Genomic DNA, 21,294 nt, shown 5'->3' with positions numbered 1-21,294 from the left:
CACACACACACACATACATACATGTACATATACATACACACCTGGGTGCATACACACATATAGGCATACTTACATGTATACATAGAGACATTCAAAAGCGAAAATAGAGAAATGAGAAAGGTATAGCGCGAGTGTGTCTATGTGTGATCATGAGTGAGCTTGAGAAAGTGTATAGGATTGCCATTCAAAAATGTTTGTAAGAGCGAGTGAGACAACTGGCCACGCAAGCTCGTGTTTTATAATGTGACTCCTAATTACTTTTCTCTTGAGGAGAAACACAAAGCTGCTATTCATGTATAAGTGAGCTCCACCTAGGATTGGGAGGGTCAATAGCTTTATAGATTCATGTTAAGGTATCCAAAGCAATGGTTGGAATATACAAAGGGTATACTTACCAATAGAGGTTACTTTTTGTAGACTATCATTTTGCTTCTATATAATACACACAAACACATGAATGGGTACTAGTTGGCGTAAAATTGAAAAATCTCTTGTTAGGAGAGTATGTTCCCTTTGGGACTTCACGATGGATCACAAAGAAGGTGTGAGAGAAGATTGCGGACAAGGGGGCAGGCACACAGGTTACGCAAATAGGAGGCAAAAGAGAGGTGTGGTTTTCGAGAAGGGGGGGGGGGTTGTGCAGAAGTCTCGCAAGCGAGAGGCAGAGAGGGGGCGCCAAAAACATTATTTTTTTAAATTAACGGATAGACATTCTGGCTCATCCTTTATTATATTCACAATATACTCAGTAGATTCCTCCTCCTTCCCATTCCTTACGTTTCAAGGCCACGTTGGACAATGGAACTCATCCTATAAAAGGTCTGGAGTACGATTCGAACATGTGCAACAAGCAAGGTACGAGTACTTGAGAGCCCTCACATAACCAACCCAGCTCCTGGCTGCAGCTGTTTCAAATCGTGAATCGCAGATTTAATAAAATATACAGCAGCTAGCTCCCCTGCGCTCGGTGCTCGCCTATTATCCAGAGCCTCATGTCCCATGAAGCGTGCCTCGTCTTGCCTCCCTCTGCATCACCTACCTCCCTTTACCCTCACACTAGGCCGCCTCGCACGACTTCTGATCATATCAACAGAGATTCCCTTGCTTTTCCCAATTTTTACAATTGGGTACCCCCTACTAGTGCATGAGAATGGTTGTCCTCGTGGTTTACAACAACACTAAAGCTATGCTCAGGCGAGGCTTAGTTGCCTATAACAAGTGCCGAGCATCGTTGATAGCTTGCAACTTTCCACCGGCTTAGTATTGTTACTATGCTTAAAACGGCATAGTTTTCAAACTATGCCGGTTTCTTGTCGGTCAGCTCTCTCTCTCTCTCTCGTCTATGCCTCACTCTCCCTCTCACTACTTGCTATTTATAACAATGACCGTCTGAATCACCATGGTCAGAGTTGTCGAGGCTTACTGATAAGTAAGCCTCACATGACCATAACCTAACATGGTGGATCTCCCCTCGGTGCCAGTTCAAATTCGTATCGTTCCTTTTATGAGGGTGCGAGAGCAATCCCGGAGTCCTATCAATTAATCTGCTAGGCCTACCAGCTGTTTTAATTCCTTTAATTACCTTACAAGTAGCCTTTTTATTGCCAGGGTTGCTGGCCACGATCGACTGCAGTTATCTCTCTCTCTCTCTCTCTCTCTCTCTCTCTCACACACACACACACACACACGCTCACCTGCCTGCACAGTGCAAACAACTGCATGTGTCTCCTCTCTCTCTCTCTCCTCTTTCCTTTCTCGCCGCCCCCTAGGCTATGCCATATAAGCTCTGCAGTCTGCACGGTTTCGAACCCTCTCTCTCTCTCTCTCTCTCTCTCTCTCTCTCTCTCGTGTGCACACACACACACACAATATTTTTACAAGACACACAAACGGCGCTATAGAGCAAAGCCAAGGTCCTCTTGTTAATGCTCTCAGCGTGAGGAGCTTACGTACGCTCACAAATAGTTCATGAATATGGCCCTGAAGGAACTCAAAAAGAAAGTATCATGGAAGACCCACATTCTCTGGTTTTAAGCATCCACGAGAATGAGTGCTCAATACTGGTTTGCTTGGCCTACATTGCTCATATGCTGCTTGTTGTTGCTGCACAGCGGGCATGGTGAGAATGTTCTCAGGAACATAAGCATAGGAGCCTTGGTGGACTTTGATTCAACAATCGGCCCTTCTGTAAAAGAGGCCATAGAGCTTGCCATAGCAGACATTAACCAGCTCGTCAGCTCTGATAGTAGCTGGCTCAATGGCTCTCGCCTCTCCCTCATCAGCGCCGATAGCTACAACAATGCATTCCAAGCTACTGCATCAGGTATATATCAATACACAAGAAAAATCGGTTCATCGAGCAAGGGCGCGCGCACACACACATGGCATTTGTGGAACGTCACACAATAGCGAGAGACCTAGATAGTGTAGTTAATTGCACTCACTTAAAGCTGATTGCAGTGAAGTAATTAAGCTTACCTTCCTTATTGATTTCAATTTTCTGCATAGCTATGGAGCTGCTGAAGCAAGAAGTCGTCGCAATCGTCGGCCCTCAATCCACCACTGGCTCCCACTTCATCGCTCACATGTGCACCACTTTACAAGTCCCCATTGTCTCGTATGGCGCCACCGATCCCGCACTCTCAGAGCATCAATATCCTTTCTTCCTCAGATTATCCCACAGTGATGTGTACCAAATGCGAGCGGTGGCCGACCTCATCAAGTTCTATGGCTGGCGAACTGTAGTCGCATTATACACAGATGATGACTATGGAGCCAACGGAATCACTGCCTTGGAGGATGCCCTCATGCAACAAGTAAGCCCTAGCATGTTCCGGCGAGAGAGATTATCGCCCGGAATCGATAGGAACGGCATAGGCAGCATCCTCTCTAAACTTGCCATGATGGAATCCCGCATATTCGTCATGCATGCACAAGAAAGCATCGGGCTCCGCGTGCTCGCTGAAGCCCAGTACCTCGGCATGATCAACACTGGGTTTGTGTGGATTGTGACAGACTTGCTTGCATACTCTATAGAGATGAGCATGCGGCATGCTGACATGCCGGTGGTGAGAGCAACACAGGGGATTATAGGCATGCGGAGGTATCTGCCACCATCACCAAAGCAGCAAGCATTGTCCAAGAAATGGGAGAGACTTTCCAGTGGCAGCACAAGGCTGATATGGAATGATGTAAATGTATATGCAATGTGCGCGTATGATTCGGTGTGGTTGCTAGCTGAGGGCTTAAGGGCACATCTGAGTAGAGGAGGAAATTTTACATTTGAAAGCCAATCTGGCATGGAGGGAGAGGAGGTAGATATGAGGAGGTCAGAACTGGCACTTTTGAAAGTGTTCAGGGAGGGGGATGAGTTAAGGGAGGCAATGGTACAAACAAGGTTTAATGGCACTATTGGGAGAGTGGAGCTGGATGAGAAGGGGGATATGCAAGAAGTGTCATTTGAGATTGTGAATGCGGTGGGCCGAGGAATGCGTGTTATAGGCTACTGGCTGGAGGATGGCGGCATCACCGCACTTCCACCTGACCTTAAAGGCAATCCCATGTAAGTAGAAAACTAGCTTTGTATCTATCTGCAATCTACTATGTATCTACCATCTACTATCTACTATCTACTATAACTGGTTATGAACAAAGTGCAAGCCAGGAACTAAATGGTTTCTGCCCTTATCCACCCTTATAACATTGCCAACAATTTCCTTGCAAAACAAGCTGAAACTTTCCAAGCTATTGCTTCAGTCAGAAAATCATCTGCATATGCTTTTCGTCGCTGTGCTCGCAATCGCAATTCATCCTATATAGCATACGGTCAGGTCCAAGTTGTGGTCTGATCAAACCAACAGCTTTAGGTGAACCTCACAACCTTTACTTGGCTCAAGGACACATATCCAGAGTCCGCATCGATGATGCATTTGGGAGAAATACCATCTGCACTATGCCATATCAACATGTTTGGCAATTCCATGACCAATGATCATATCCAATCAAAACAAGCTTACTCTACTTTTGTCTTTAGGTTTGTGCAAGGATGTGGTTAGCGTGTACTGGGTATCACTAATGTGTTACTGGTGCAACTCAACCAAAATCGGCATAGTGGCGAAAAGACTTGCATAGTTGCATATAACACAAATCATGGTGCACATGTGGCCATGCATGAGGCACAATCATTGCATAAAGTAACTCATAACTATGCATTGTGTGACCACTGCCTAAGTAAGGAGCTCTGTACATGTCTTTTCTCCTCCTTTTTTTCTCAATGCAAAAGGAAGATGAATTGGTATCAGAAAGATGTGCAAAAATGCGAAGTCCTCATCCATCAATTGCCACAAACTCTGCCAAACTTGTTTGCTTGATGCCTCTAGTTTGAACATTAGGTGGAATTCGACTAAAATTGTAACTACTAACCAGTAAAAGACTATTTTGTTGGAGGCTGGAGCTTCACTAGTCCTAAAGGCAAATGTTTCAACAAGGTTGTGATCTACCTTTCTGACTCTATGAGCCAAACTTAAGCTAATCATAAAGCAAAGAACTTCTCTTTTAGTAAAGATGATATTTTTGGTGAGTTACACCAAAATGTGGTTCACATGAGTCCATAAGTGAGTGAACTTTACTTGTCTAGGGGCACTCACTCATCGATGTCCCCTATATCGCATGCATTTAAGAGATTAAAGTTAATGATGTGGTTGCATGGCGATAGTTATCAGCTACTTTTTGAAAAAACTTTGCCCCACATATGGTCACACATCCATTAGTTATTTGTCTTACATGTAACTATGCAAGTCTTTTTGTAACTGTGCATATTTTGGCATAGTTGCATCAGTAACATATTACAAGAAACTGGTGCACACGTGATTGCATCCTTATACCGCTACATGCGTGCTATATTTACACTATGGATTTCTTTAAAGTATCCCCACCACCTCTATGCTATACATGAAGTATACATCTTTTGAGTATTGATAATTTCCTTTGGTTAAGTCATGTGATATAGTACATGTTTTAAAATGTGATGCTTGTTTATAATGATTTGGTTCGTACTTTATTGAATAGTCAAGCCCCTCACTCAAGTGCAATGGATACAAGTATTGTGGATGTTGATGAGGCTATTAATTATCAGTTGCCAAGTAAAGTGAAAGGTCCAGTTAAGCTCCCCGATGTGGTGTGGCCAGGAGGAGGGATTCAAGTACCAAGAGGATGGGTGATACCTCAAAATGGAAGGCCCTTGATGATAGGTGTACCAAAGAAAGCTGGTTATAAGGAGCTTATTCGACAATCAATTGATGTCCACACAAATGTAACCACCTTTCGTGGTTTTTGCATCAATGTTTTTGAAGCTGCAATACGCTACCTACCGTATGCTGTAACCTACCAATTTGTCACGGTCATGGGAACTGATAACTCCACCCCAATTTATGATGATCTCATAACTCAGCTTGCTAACCAGGTATTCCTCTGTGACTTCTAATGCTCTTGCTATTAAAGGCTTTCAATCATATCAACACTAAACATAAGGAAAAATTTAATTATGGGGCTTGTTGTTATGTCTTTAGCTTTAATGACAAGCATACGTACTCAAGAACATACATCAAACACATTGAAAGAATAAAAAGTAGTGAAGTAAATTGAATTCTTTAGTCAAGTTTTTTTTTTAACTCTCTATAATCAATTTATTACATTGTTGATCTGGTGAACACTTTGTCGACATGGCATATCCCATGATGCCATACCAACAATGTGCCGCAGTGGAATGAAATTGTTTTATGTTGACCTATTCCATGATGTCATACAATGTGGAATGTCATTCCTTTACAAAATCCTCTTTGCTATATTATTAGCAAGATCATTAAACATAATGTTAACATTCTCCTCTCCACATATAAAGCCTCTCTCACATTCTCCCATGATCTCTCAATTATCTACTATTACACTATCGGTTGCTATAGAGCATGAGACACCACACGAAAATCCTACAAATCTCATCAACAAACTTACAAATCTATATGATTGACCCAAAATCTTTTTTATTTAGATGGTTTCATGGTTTACAGTGCCAAAGCATGTTGTATTTTTAATGTAAGGGAGGGATCAATGGTTCATGTGCTTGATGATCACTTTGAGATCACCTCTAACTTTTACTTAACAAACAGGAATTCATTAGTAAGAAAACTATATCTAATTTTACTGAGGAAAAAGATGAACAATTTAAATGAGAGACTTCCAACCTTCAACTCAAACCTACAAATTGGGATTCTCCACAATTGGTAAGTTGCAAGTTGGGCCTACCTTAACAACCGCTTCCTCAAGCCAAACTTGGGAATTATTCTCCGGCCTCCTTAGTACCAACATGGTTTGGGTTTTTTTTTTTTGGGCTTAGAGGTTAAAGTCATCCACAATTTAACATGTCCCTTTCTATGGACTCAAAGTTTGGGCTGCGCGCGAACCATGGCTATGATACCATTGAAGGTCCCAGAATGTTCCTACGCATACTAGTTTAACTACAATGTTTCACAAATTGGCCTAGCCATACAGACCCAAAACCCATAAGGTGTCAGGGACCTTTGGTCTAGCCAATTCATGCAAGCCTCATAGCTAGGCACAATTGATAGTTTACAACTTGGGTTGACCCCAACAACATACTCTTATTGAAGTAAAGAGAGTTTTACTCAAGAGGGTTAGACCAAGGAAAAAGAAGGAGCAACTTTAAATCATATAGGTTCACAAAAAGATTTTAAGAGTACTACCCAAAAAAAATCAAGGATGGTAGGGTACTATTCCTAAAGAATATCATCAAATCTAGCTCAATGGAAAGAAATTTTTTTATGAAATTCCCACGAACAACCACAGTGGAGAAAGCTAGGATCCTTAGTACCCACCTCAGTAGAGAATCCACCCTAAATAGAGAGGACGCAAATCCATCCCTTTTCTTCAAGGTGAGAAGAAAACCAAACATTATTTTTGGTTTGAAAGATGGTAATCCAATCTCCGTCAAGGTCCGGGGCCGGAGGGCTGGCAATCTGAGCCCTCCGTCCACTGTCCATTCTCCTACGGAATGAAGTGTTGCAGCCGCAGGATGTATGCCAAGTCAGCACACAAAAAAGCTGCAGGTGACGACCACTCAGCATGCACCAGTTCAACGATCGGAATTGTGCCTGCTCCTGACACCTCAACATCTGGAATCAAGTTGATGCAACTATCACAACAGCCAATCATTGCCGACCATCTCAGTAGCGTGATTACCACCTCCTGCTGACACCTTAGTATGCATAATGGGTGATGATTTTCCATGCAACCAATCTTGGCTCTGTAATTCTAACTTCTATGCAATATTCTGAACAATGACTGAGTGCACCTGCAAGCTTCAATCTCTACCAGCGTTGGTCATTGATGTGTTGCTTACTCCCTCAAAAAATGGTGTTGGCCCCCCTTCCCCAGACCCTTGACAGTCGGGAATGGACACTTAGTGTCCATTCACTCATAATACCTACTCCCCCATGGCTCTCGGCCTCCGCCGATCGCCAAGGGGTCGCACGTATTATGAGGAATGGACACTAAGTGTCCATTCCCTAACCCTTAATTGACCGAGCAACATCTCTTAGTGTAATGCTTCAAACATCTTGTTACCCATAAGAAGATCAAAAGTTCATAAGGTAGGATTCTATCCATAGTCAAACAAGCAATTCACCAATAAAGAGGTTTTAACTTTGTTCGGGTCATTAAGAGTGAGGAGTGTGAGAGGCTCATCTTCCTTATTAAACAGAAAAGGTTTCCATCATAGAATTGGATGAACGTGAAATTTGTAGAGGATTTCAAGAAGACGTACAAGACCCCAATAGGGAGCCAAAACGACTTTTTCAGAAGTCATTAATTAATTAGTTTGGGGTGGGGGGGGGGGGCGGGCGGGCGGGTGTATCCTTTTTTTATGGCTCAAAGGGAACTCAAGGACGACTGCAGGCATATAGCTTAGTGGGTTAGGTTGAGTTTCATAGTATGTACGTGATGAGTTCAAATGCTACTCATTAACATTGGTTTTAAATGGTGACGTGCATGGACATGCTAATTAGAGATGCTAAAGGATCTTGGGGAGATTCTATGTAATGAAAAACAAAAGTAGTAGAGCCAGTAGCCAATAATCATGTTAACCTGCAAATACTTTAGGGAAGGTGCTTGAAATAGGTAGTCCAAACGTTTGGATTAGATGGAATCTAGAGAGATCCCTTCGCTTGGGGCTCAAGAGGAAAAGGCAAGGCAAGGCAAAAAAAAGCCTCTTGCTTTCCACTTGTAATATCTCTAGATATTTGCTTTCCACTTGTAATATCTCTAGATATTTGTCTCTTGGGATAGTTTCCTCGACGTTAAAACTCTCTTCTTCTTCTTTTTCTCTTCTCTCTCTCTCTCTCTCTCTCTCTCTCTCACACACACACACACACACACACACACACACACACACACACACACAGGCTCACTTGTGTATGTGTGTGTGTCGCCGTGAAGTAAAAGCATGACGAAAATGCTCGGGTGAATGGAAGCAACGGCACCATAAGGGCGCAGGTGGAAATGAGTGCAACACAGCGAACCTGCATCCGCGAGGCCCAATCAACAGAGGAGTACAATGTGTGCACAAGCTATGCTCTCTATCTCGTACTGGTACAGCACTGCAGATCATGCCCGAGTACAACAGGTACTCCCTTGCTGCAACAACAGAGTGGCTCGTAGAGGATAGGGCATGAGGAAGGGGGGAGCACCATTTGGGGCGCAAGCAGGCTAGCCATTTCCTTCTAGAGTCACATTTGAATGGAATGTGTGGTGATTCCGTCTAAACAATTGAATGTAGAGCCAAATAGGCCCATTAAAGCTGCTTGAGAAGGAAGCATCGAAGGCCATTCTTGAGCAAATTTTCTACTCTGGCTTGAAGCGCTACCACCATTTCAATAATGATTGTCATTTAAAAATTATTGGCCTCAACCTTGAATAAGAGCAGCATCCTATATCAATAGGGCTTTATAAAATGAGCTCACACTATGGCAAAGTATTGTTTGCCACGATTGGATTAAACATGCCCATCTATTCTATCCAATCAAGAGTGCCTTTTCTTTCTCCCTTGCTAGGACAAAGCCTAGCATGGAATGTGGTCCCTTTATGAGCAAGACAATTCTAAGTCTTATGTATAGGTCATAGGGAGGATTTTGGGAACTTCTATTTGAATAACAAAGGTTTCCTTGTTCCCTTTTTTTTTGCTAATGCATGCCACACATTTTCATTGTCAACGTGAAAACTGCATGATCAGAGACTCTTGTACATTACCCATCCTGCCCTCTTTTTCTTGTTGGTAAAGTTTATTAGTATCTCACATAGCAATATTGAACCTAAGACCTTCCATTGATGCCTTTCCCTACTAAGGATTCCATGCAATGCTTTCACCTTTTCTCTCTTTCCTCTTTCTCTTTTCAATATAGCATGTCTCAAGTTAAGATTACGTTGGATAGGTAAAAATTGTCCCTCCTCTCTCATATTTTTCTCCTTATAATTGATGTCTTGAGAAAAGGTCAAGAAAACATATGCAAGTATCCAAGGGTTCTATGAAGTGCACACTACAACAGTAAGTGTCTCTCTCTCTCTCTCTCTCTCTCAAACACACACACACACACACACACACACACTCACCCAGCCTCCCCCCCCCCCCCCCCCCCCCCCCCCCCCCCCCCCCCCCCCCCCCCCCAAAAAACACCAAAAGAAAAAAAACAAAAAAAGAAGAAGGGAGATCATATCTTCTCTCTTAGAGGTAGTGGGATACTTCTACAAGCTCTTTTATGGTAGTGGAGGAGTGTCAAGGAGGAGTGTAGACATTCATTGTTTAAACATTTGTCTCATGCTAGTTCTTAGATCGGGGGCACATCATCTAACATTACGCCCGTCCACTCTAGTTTATTCGACACTCATTTCACATGCCACCTTAATGCGCACACAACCCTGTTAGCTATATAATTTCAATGTATCTGATAGGCTGGGTTCACATCACGAGGCTGCGAGCCAATCAAAATCTCCTCACTCGCTGCCTTGTTCGCATAAGGCGGTGGAAGGTGTTGACGTGGCTGTCTTGTTCGTAGCCACGTTGAGGAAGAATTGCCCTTTTTCTCTTCCACCTTGCCCTCTTTTTCTTCTGACCCCCCGCCCCCTCGCCCGTGAACACTTCCACCCTGATGCCTTTCTTCTCCAACCAATGGAGCCGCGCCATGCAAGCAAAGGGAACCCCTACGGCTACCGTCTTGTGTGTATGCTAGGGCGGCGGAAGAGCGGAGAAATTCTGTGTTCCGCATGGAACTTCGAAGTGGTGGCAGGGTGTTTCTCTTCTGCCTCTCAAGTCTGAACCCACCCATCGCCTTGTACTCCCCTAGTAACAAAATCAAGTTTGCATACCAGGGGGCCCACAATTCTCCACACATACACACGCACACTAAACTGAGGCCCTCGGGCTCTCTCTCTCTCTCTCTCTCTCTCTCTCTCTGTATGTGCGCGGCGCGTGCGCGCGTGTGTGAATTGATACTCTCAAATACTCGAATGCAAATGTGGACGTTTGATTTGGCGCCCTTTATGTTGTGTAGGAGTTTGATGCAGTGGTGGGTGATGCGACCATTACGAAGAAGAGGCTGGACCTGGTGGACTTCACGCAGCCCTACATCGAGTCCGGGCTAGAGATCGTGGTGCCGCTTGTCAGCACCCGCCCCAACACCCGATGGGCCTTCCTGCAGCCCTTCACCCCCGCCCTCTGGCTTACCATCGGTACCTTCTTCCTCTTCACTGGCGCTGTCATTTGGATGCTCGAGCACAAATTCAACTACGCCTTCCGTGGCCGCGCCCGCAAGCAAATCGTCAATTCTCTTTGGTGCGACCTCTGTCTCGTGTGTGTGTATCGTATTCGTTAATTGTTAGTCCACTTGAGTGTAGAGAGAGAGAGAGAGAGAGAGAGAGAGAGAGAGAGAGAGAGAGAGAGAGAGAGAGAGAGAGAGTGAGTTAGTTTTCTGATTTGTGCATGTCTGGCAGGTTCATCTTCTCAACTCTTTTCTTTGCTCATAGTAAGCATCTGAACATCTGCTTATTATGTTTGCTCACTTCTAAGGTTATACTCTTATAATGGCCATGGAATCATCTGCAGGGGAGAAGATGAAAAGCTTTCTTGGGAGATTTGTGGTGATTATATGGCTATTTGTAGTACTGATTATCACATCAAGCTACACGGCAAGCTTGACATCTATTCTGACAGTGCAACAACTCTCGCCTTCTATGCTAGGCATCCATAGCTTGCTAGCAAGTGATGTGCCAATCGGTTATCAGATGGGGTCTTTTGTAAAAGATTATCTTGTTGAGCTTGGTATTAAAGCAGAAAGGCTATTGCCTCTCAACTCTAAAGCAATGTACACAAAAGCTCTTCGCCTGGGAGCAGATAATGGAGGGGTAGCAGCCATTGTTGATGAGCTGCCTTATGTGCAATTGTTCTTGGCTTCAGAAGGCAGCAATGAGTTCACAACTGCTGGTCAGGAATTCACCAAGAGTGGTTGGGCCTTTGTAAGTATCTGAGCTTTCAGGTTTTTGTTCTAATTTTATTTCAATTCTGGGACAGTTTGCCCAATGAAGGATAGTGCGAAATAATCTGAATATAAATATGTGTACATGATGAGTCAGTTTGTCGTTCTTGGATCGTGTCTGGTCAGACCAGATTTGGTTTGGGCTCAGTACGTGCCCAGTCTTGGGCTAATGACTGTTCATATTCCATTTATTTGGGCTTGTGGATAACTTTTGGGGAGCTGGGCAGCTATGTTCATCCCCAATCAGACCTGAGGGTCGTTGTGTCTGCAGATCACTTGTACAAAGGTGCCCAATAGGCTTTGCCCAATCTCTTTTTCCTGTCGCCTGCCTCTTGTTGCCATACTCCCATCTTCAGTTGCTTCCTTTGACATGGTATCAGACCCCAGCCTTGGTGATGCCTGCTGTTTGCTCGAGAGCTCTAGGAGGGCCTAATTTTTGCGAGCAGCAGGGCAACTTGCGTTTGTCTTTTTGTCGTAGAGGATCCTTTGTCACTTGCGTTTTTGCATTTATAGGGTGTTGGTGGAGATCTGTTGAACAGGACGAGAGACATTTGCATTTTTACAAGGTAGTGGTACAAAGGTCTGGTGTGCGGTGGGGAAAGCTGTCCATGGCTGCTGTTGTAGTAGTGATGCCGGCTGGTGATATAGTCCATGGGTGCCACAGGGTCCACAAGGAGAACGCGATCATGCACTCGGCTATCAAATATGTCTGGTAGATCATGTGTGACACAGAGGATGGTGCCCTGTTGTGTGCCCTTCTGTAGGTGGGCTCCCACCGATATCGCTCCACTTGAGGTAGCAATGAAGAGATCAAATGAATTGAAAATTTATATATGTCTGTGAAAGGCCAACATAATTGTGAGAGCAAAAATTGCATCTTTGTCATATGATCCAAATGTCTAGAACAGAAATATAAAAGCCTTAGGTAAAAAATGGTAAAAATGTAGACAATAAGTGAAGCAATAGAGCCAACTGGTAGCATATCTCCCAAAGCTTGATCTCGTGAGTGGGTTGTCAATGTAATGACAATCACAAAAAATCTCTCATGGGCTGTTGCATCATGGGATCAATCTCTTTCTTTGTAAAGCTCCTTCCTACATGTAAAGCTCCTCATTGGAGCTGCTATATGGCTCTCAATAATGGCTTGGATGTGGCAATGGTAAAAATATTAGAGATGTGATCTATGAGAGGGACGAGGACATTGAGATCTGTTGATCTATGTAGCTCCATGCCGGAGAGTGCAGTGAAAAGCGACCTGTGACATGTCCTAGGGTCTTGTTAAGAGCTCATGCATTGGAAGAAGTGTATCAATGGATGGATTTTTTGCTAAAGTGTGTTGAACTCTATAATAAAGCATGATTGTGCCTGCGAAACTCCAATAGCCCAAGGCAGATGAGTGTAATCTATGACCTTCACAAAGGCCCAAAGCCCTCTTTGAGAAGGCAATGTCATGTGCACATGGCTCTGCGTGCCATATGGACATGCTTCATCGACCTTGAGAGCCAATTTTGCACCTATCCCTAGATAGGAGCGTCTAGAAATTAGAACACTAGGAAAATTAATACTGACAATTTTGTGAGCCTGTTCGCAAGACCTGCATATCCGGACGAGTCCATTAGATTAGGTTTTCCAGTTTTGGAACCCTCTTGCATAAATGGTTTGTACAAGCGTTTTGATAGATGTTGTTACACTACAGTGGACATCTGGCATGACGTGCATGTACTTTTTGGTTAGAGGAATCCAACGAGCCATTCCCCGCGTCAATCAAACTCTTGGGTCGCCCGAAGTGCGATTGTTTCACCCAGAAACTTAGCCTTGGTCAAGTTTATGAATAATTCATTTTATGATTTTTTTTAATAACTTTATCTGCCAAGTTTTCTCTACCTAAGTCTTAAGGGGTTCTTAAGAAGTAACCCTACCCTAGAAAAGAAGCAGAGTGCCCAACGTTTTGGAGACAGAGGAGCTAGCGCTAGAACAACACCCCAATGTTTTTGTAGATCAGCCGACGCTTTGTAGATAAACGAGTGTTTTGCATTTTCAGCCTAGCGGTTTGGTCCTCCATCGCCGGATCAGTAAATCAGCCCAGCGTTATCAGTTTTCAGCCCTTTTCCTTGCAAGAGAAGCGGTGAATGTGCTAATGCTAACCTCCCTGCTCTCGGACCTTCGGCAACCCATTGAGCCTCTTCTCGGCCATTCCCTCGCCGCATCGAGTGCTCCCATTGGTGTCCATCATCAGCTCCATCATCATCTGCGTTTTCAGCCTTGCATTACGCGGTAGATTGGCTGCGTTTTTGCAGCCAGCTTTCAGTTGTGCATCAAATCAGCCTCGGAGGCGCTTCATTTTGAAGAGTTAGTGCAGCAACATTCCCCATTTGAGTCAGTAAAGTTTGCATTGAGGTATTATGTGTGTACATTCCATTTACGCAATCAAAAGCAAATACCACATCGGCAACGGTGTGGGGGCCCTTGAGAGGGTTGGTTGGGACTCTTCATTGGATGTCATTCTCCTCCTCTCTCTCTCTCTCTCTCTCTCATTCTCTATCTAAAAGGAACCATCATTTGTGGTAAGTAGCACACATTCAAGCAAGGAAAGAAGTAAAGATTTATGGAAATGTAAATTCTAGAAATTGTCATCATTTCAATTCTGCTGCACATGACATCGGTATTAGAGCTTTGTGATTTTGCACTAATCCGCTAATTTTTAAATTTTCTTTCTCTCTGCAAGTCCTGCAGTTCTTTGAGTGAGAGAAGCGTCCTTGGGCGAAACACTATGACACACACTCAAACACTGCTTTGAGCATAGGAAAGGCAACAGCGTTTACAACAGGCCCTTGCGTTTTTAGGGCTGTTGGTGCGTTTTTTGAAGATGGACCCGCGTTATTTTCAGCCAGGACAAAGGGGGCAGCGCTCAGCATGGCTCCTACAGATTTCGCCTTTCTTCTCGACTTTGCATATGGTGCATTGCCGGCGGGTATTCTCTCCATGTTCTTCAGATTTCAGCCATTACCTCTCGCTGTTTTCTCTGTTTTCAGTCCATCTGGGGCAGTGACTGATTCACTACCCTTCCCTACACCCTCTGCACCGCTCTGAACCATGCCGGGAGCGTACAAGTACGCTGAAAATCGCTGGACAGAAGTGTTTTCATCACCTTGTAGTTGCGTTTTTGGGTGGACAGCAATCACATGGTTTGTGTTTTTCACAGAGGATGAAGTTTGTTGCTAAATTGGCTTTATCTGACAGAAAAATAATTTTAAATGAATTATTGGATTTATAATTGAGAGGGTTTTCTCGCTTGGAACACCAAGGAAGAATAATTCTAAATGAATTATTGGAATTTTAAGTCAGAGGGTTTTTTTCACTGGAGACATCCGAGTACAGAATATTCCTAGTGCGTCATTCAGAGTAATGACGGGAGCACTGTGAAAGGGAATATCTGTAAGGCCACCAGGAACGGGTACCTCTGATGCGTCACATCAGATGGGTGACAAGGAGCATCGGGAAGAAGTATCCCACCATCCGGGAACGGACATCTCTGATGCGTCATAGGATGGGTGACATAGAGCATCTTGAAGTAGATTGCACCGTAAGTTTGGTAGGAAAGGACTAGGTGATGTGTATTCCTGATGCGTCACAAGGTGGGTGACGGGTGCATCGGAAAGGGAATATCCATAGTCGGGAGGAAATTCCGAACTGTGTACAAGGAAAAAGCAAGCACTTGAATGAAGATGGGTTCAGAGGAAACTTTGAGGAAAAATAGATGCTTTCTGAGAAAGCGGGATTGCTTTTCGGGAAAGCAAATGCTTTCCCGCGAGGAAGTCTATGTTTGCATTGCAACTGTGCATGTGATTGCATCCAGGGACGCCTGGGAAGTGCTGCGAAAGCATTGTTTTTAACTTATAAGGTTTTATTGAGTTTTTGGGCAGGTTCAGACTATTTTTAAAATACGCCGGCCGCCCACTTAATAAGTGGGCAGCCATCTGATAAATAAGGCAACAAATCAGCCAGCTCTCTCTTTTTCTGGCAGAACAGCGAAAAAAAAAGAAAAAAAAAAGAAAAAAGAAAAAAAACGGTAGCGATCTCTACGTGAGCAGCTATTGTGCCCGTGGCTAGGAGCTATAAAAGCATCACATGCCCTCACTCAGAGGGGAGGATCAGTTTCTGCAAGAAGGAGATGCTGTTGTAGAGTTCACCCACAAAGAAGACATTTGCCAGTGATGCCCAGGACTTTCCCAAGTGTACCCGATGTCGCCAAGACCTAGTGCGCGAGTTCCCTCGCGAAGAAGTGTTTACGGAGCGTATTTCCATCGCGACAAGCTGCTGTTTTTCTCTGTTTTCAGTCCATAAACATCGTAGACATGGATGATTTATGAGAAGGAACCCGAGAACACACCTCTTTTGTGTGTAGGATTGGAAGAGAGGATTTTCTATGTAGAGATCTCTTCCGGGGAATTGCTTTTCGAGAACCGAGTTGCGTTTCGAGCGTCGAGATTTTGAAGGTAACATTTTCATGTTATGATCTACGAGTATTTGTTTGCAGGTGTACTTCCTCTTAGTGAGGGAGTAGGAGAAGAGGAAGGCATGAGCCTCTGCAGGAGAAAAGCGCTCTGAGGAACTAGAGCCAGATCAGCCCAAGGGTTTCGAACCCGAGTTTGGGAAGCAGGTCCACGGATCGAAGAGAGGTAGACTCTCGAGATGTGATTCGAAAGTTGAAATTCCCAAGGGAAGGACTTCGCATCCGGGAAAGCAGAGTTGTTCTGCGAGAAGAGGACTCTGGAAACAGAGTTGGAAAAGAGAGTTGCAGGGATGTCATGCCCTAAGTCTGGAAGGTGAGATCCAGAGGCGAGAACCTTGGTTCTCAAGGATTTGGAATAAGGAACGAAAGTTCCTTGGAATAGGGTTTTGCCCTAGGAATCAGAAGCTAAGGCTTCCAAGAACCATCAAGTCTTATTCTAGAACGAACGTGGTAATACGTTCGGTTCAAGTGCTTGTATAGACTTCTCCTTAGTAATAAAGATACTATTACGGGGGGGGGGGGGGGGGGGACCAACCCATCTTTTGGTCCCCAGTACTGTGTCGATCTTCTCACTCTCTATCTCTCTCCCTTTATCTATTTCTCTCTCTATATACTCTGGCTTCAGTATTAAGTGATAAATTCTATTTATCCGAATGTATTTTATATTGTTATGCGCTCCCGTGTGTGACAAAGTCACCTCCTGTCAAGACACCATCCGATGGTGGTCCATGCGGTCTCTCAGTGTGTTAAGTGCAGCGGAAGTGAATGTTGAACTTTGCTCAAGATGAGTGCTCCGAACTGTGCTCAAGGGTTCCTTTTACTTACGGAAGGGAGAGCCTTTTGTTCCTTTAGTGAGAGAGTGCAATGGACACAAACAAAGTGGATGAACACTGTGAATGAAGGTACATGAGACTGAGAGATAGAGAGAGAAGAATATGACACCAGAACGTTGTCAAACCCTCCTCCGAAGGTCCCACTCTCTATGGCGAGAGCAGTCTACTATTGATTGCAGAAATCTCTACAATGCTTTGGACTTGCCGACGATGAGGACGACGACGAGACGGGCTGAAATCTGAAAACGCTAAGGGTTGAAATCTGCAAATCTTTATCTGCTGAATTCTGACTCTATGTCGGTGACGACGGCGACGACTACGATGCAACGACGAGGCGCTGAAAACGCAGATGCTAAAATCTGCGTTTTCCGGGCTGAATCTGCAAACTGCGTTGGATCTGACCGTGCAGCGAGGATCTGCTTCGAGAAGGTGAGATCTGCGAGGTTCGGGGGTTCTACTTCGGAAACTAACTGCTGAAAACTGAAAACGCTGAGTCTAGGGCTGATTCCGTTGCGAAGATCTGCAAAAACGCTGAGGTCTCAGGCTGATGCAAAAACGCTAGGGCTGATTTGGGCTCTGTTGTGGGAATTTGCTAACGCTGGGGCTTCTACTATGTCTTGCTGTGGATCTGTTGTGCCTTGCTGTGGATGTGCTGATCTGCAATGCAAAAACGCCAAGGCTGAATTTGGATCTCCTTGCAAAAATCGCTAGTTAAAATGCTTGGGGGGTCTTGCTGAGAAGGTGCCTGTTGAACCGAATCTCCTGTTGACTCTTCTGCCAGAAAGTGCTAGCGCTAGGTTTTCTTATACATTCACTTAGTCAAATTGCTCTACCTAGTTCCCAACAAAAGTCACTTAAAAATAATAAGTGAAAAATGTCAAAAACAGGGAAAATAAGTCTATGCACTGTAAAAATGCTACTGATGGGTTTTGATGGAAATCTGATGGTCATGCTGTGTGCAACCAGAGGATATGCATCTACTCTAAGTGTCTGGACATGCACGGTCTGCGAACAAACTCACAAAAGTGCCAGATCACTTCCTATTCTAGACTGACTGAACTGAACTGAACCCAACCCTTGTCATGAAGTAGCTTGTCCACGTGCACATAGGGTTAGAAGTGTCACGTGACATCCCCTCCTTTTCAAAGTGAGGTACTGCTACCGAAGTGTATGGCGTCGAGGGAGATCGCCAATAGCGTCGGGAATCCTGGAAAGAACTCTTCGCCGGCCCACTCTGATGCGTGGGTCATGCGATACTTGAACTTCATAAAGGTCTGCAATGCTTGCTTCTTTGGGCCGCGCCAAAAGCGACAAAGTCTTCTGTGGCTCCTTCAATCCTTCTTGTGCTCTCTCGGATACTGTGTCATGCCAAGGAAGAGACATGGAATGTGAATTCCTTCGGTGCAAATATTTCATCTTTTCATGAGTAATCTGCATACATTTGTGCTCAATCATGAGTGAATGGTGCTCATCGTACAATATGTCATGCCTTTTGAAAGGGATCACATAAAGACGCCGACTATAATACAGGAAACGATCACGAATAAAATACTCGATCAATGCGTGCTGACTTGTCATGCGCACACATAATACTTCCTGGGGGGGTTCTATGGACCTAGGCTCGAGAGCCAAGATCGGTTCTTCCGGGGAGGGGGTTCTGTGGACCTAGGCTCGAGAGCCAAGATCGGTTCTTCCGGTGGGGTTTCTTTGGACCTAGGCTCGAGAGTCAAGATTGGTTCTTCCTGAGGGGGTTCTTTGGACCTCGACTTGGGAGCCAAGATCGGTGCTTCGTGATCGATCGTCTCTGCAATGAGGTTAGCTTCATGAGAGAAAGTATCAACTAACACATCATCCTTGTGAACAATCACATGATCTTCATGCAAATCATCATGCTTGTCATTATCATGCTTGTCATTATCATTCAAATCATCATGCTTATCATTGTCATTCAAATCATCATGCATATCATAATCATGCAAATCATGTGTGTCATGCTTGGGAGAAGAAGAGACAGAGAGTCTCCTTCCTGAATCTCTTGCATCTGTGCCTGCACTTGAGAAAAGAGTTGCAACATCTCTTTCATGTGTCTGTCGTTCATTGCTTTTCTTGCTTTGTTCTCGCGATCAAATGCTGCTTCTCTTACTTCGCGCTCACCATCCAATTCGGCTTTTCTTACTTTGGCTTCCAAGCGTGCTTGCTCGCGCTCACGCGCTATGGTTGCCATTCTTTCGTGGTACTTACGATCAATTTCTGCCATTCTTTTTGCTGTTCTTGCTTTGCGTTCTAACTTCCTGTCCATCATCATCTTGTCGAAAGCCTCCATAGGAGTTAGTGTAATCTTTGGCGTAGATGGGGAAGTGGGAGGGTCAGAAAAACCTGCTTGTGGGAAAAATTCTTCTTCGCCACTTTCATGCTCACCATCTTCATGCGAAGTATCCATTCCGCTTCGGGTGATGACCATCCACTGAAGTCTTGGGTTCTTAAGTTCACGAGGAACTTGGGTCTTGTGGGTCTTGGGTTCTTGAGGGTCTTGAGGTTCTTGGGGGTCTTGAGATTCTTGAGTTCTTGAGATTCTTCTTTCGCTTGCAATCTGCGTTAGAGAAGGGTCTTCTCTTCACCCACGTTCTGCTCTTTTCCGCGGGTGCACCCCTTGGCGGCCTTGCGCTCACACCAAGGTTGCTTTTTCCCACCTCACGTCGATTGGCCGGCCGCGAAGTGCACGGTTCGTTGTCAATGAGTGAAAAGAGGCACAAGGGGAGTGTAGCGCGGATAATGCGTCGTGCTCTCTACAGTGTGGGTGTCCCCTAGTGCAATGTGCGTGACAATCTCACTCAACAAACAGAAACTCTCTCAACAGAATGAAATACAAGAAACAATGGATAATAACAGAGACACAGCAGTAGACCAGAACATGTGGACTCGACTAACTCAAAGGACCATGTACAGACTTTGGAGTGGCAACACACTCAGCTCCAGCCCAAGACTCACAGGTACAAAATAGGGTGTCGAGGCTCAGATGTGCATGGATGGTGTAGCCGTGCTCTGTGTAAGACTCTCTAGACGACTACGTGCAAGATAAGATGGAACTGTCCCAAAACGACTACTGATATGTACAACCATAGGAGCCACCAACGGCCCATAAATGTCCAGCCAGCTAAGTCTATCTCCAAACTGAGTGGTGGTGGTGACCTGGCCACGACGTCCACTAGACCACCGTAGGTACCCTGCCACGTGTCACTCCCAGCCACCAAAGGGTCCGTCCAGTGTGAACCAGACCAACTGTAGCTAACTGTCCAACTGCCTGTCCTGAGAAGTGACACTGTAGCAGGCTACAGGTTGCCCACCACAAGACTGGTCACCGTCTCGGTGAGCCAAAACTGAATGAAACTGCAAAAGTAACTATATGTACCATGAAAGATGAGGTAAGAGCACAGTCCTGTCACCCAAGGGAAAGGGTCGTCCCCACTGCTGCTCCAGAAGCTTCCGGATCGGGAGGAGCCATCAGATCAATAGTGTAACCATGCGGTTGCTGTCCTGTGCTTTGCATACCTTGATTTCCTGTGGTTGTAGCAGCCATCTGCTGCACAACGGATGGGAGTACCTGCCCTGAAGTGAATTCCGGACTCCTAGTAACGCAACCATGGCAGTGTGCACCAGTAACACCGTCACAGCAAGGGACACTCTGGCTCTGCATGTGTGGCATCTGGATCTGAGACTCTTGCTGAGTGAAGTACTGGACTTGGGGCTGTGGGTAGTGTCCCATGAACTGCTGAGAGGGCTGAGAGGGACCTGCTGGGTAGTGTCCCATAATCTGTTGAGAGGGCTGAGAGGGACCTGTTGGGTAGTGTCCCATGAACTGCTGAGAGGGCTGAGAGGGACCTGCTGGTGCTGCAAAGGTGGCTGGACTCTGGACCTATATCCCTGGCCTAGTCCATCCATATCCCACAGTAGCCTGGGTAGGCCTGTTATCATACATAAGCATTTCTTGAAATCCTTGCACCTGTGCTTTGAGGTCATCAATAATTCTCGACTTTATCTTCAATGCTTGCTGTAGTGCAAAAATCGTTGCATCTCGATCTGCGATGGCACTCTCGGCAACTCGCAGGGATCCCTCCATAGCTGCGTATGTGGCGGAGTGATGCTGGTGGGTTGCAGCTAGCTGCTCCACGCCTAGCTCGATGGTGGCAATAGCAGCTCTGGAGTCCTGAAGCAACTTCTCTGAAAGCTGAAACAGAGAAGTGGAGTCGGTCCTACCTGAAGATCCCTCAGATGGATGTGATGCTGGAGGGCGCACATGTGGCATTGCCGGCGAGCTAAAAGTAGGTGCAGATGGTGGCACAACCGGCGAGCT

At 45.1% G+C, this 21,294-nt stretch overlaps 1 protein-coding gene across 1 annotated transcript in view; it reads left to right on the top strand.

Moving 5' to 3' along the window:
• Positions 1-1,648: 1,648 nt before the first annotated feature.
• The window catches only part of LOC147418356 (glutamate receptor 3.1-like), a 44,718-nt gene continuing 25,072 nt past the window's right edge, over positions 1,649-21,294 (top strand). The window contains exons 1-6 of the mRNA XM_086507579.1: positions 1,649-2,323; positions 2,509-3,562; positions 5,068-5,461; positions 10,617-10,897; positions 11,056-11,087; positions 11,168-11,577. Coding sequence (XP_086363705.1) covers positions 2,047-2,323; positions 2,509-3,562; positions 5,068-5,461; positions 10,617-10,897; positions 11,056-11,087; positions 11,168-11,577 — 2,448 coding nt within the window. The 5' untranslated portion in view covers positions 1,649-2,046. The remainder of the gene's footprint in view (positions 2,324-2,508; positions 3,563-5,067; positions 5,462-10,616; positions 10,898-11,055; positions 11,088-11,167; positions 11,578-21,294) is intronic.

Source organism: Adiantum capillus-veneris, chromosome 30 (genome assembly GCF_014529385.1).
Source record: "Adiantum capillus-veneris isolate H3 chromosome 30, ASM1452938v2, whole genome shotgun sequence".
In the NCBI taxonomy this organism is placed as follows: Eukaryota; Viridiplantae; Streptophyta; class Polypodiopsida; order Polypodiales; family Pteridaceae; genus Adiantum; species Adiantum capillus-veneris.
Note: the sequence above shows the minus strand (reverse complement) of the source record. Positions and strands in the feature narration are given on the sequence as shown.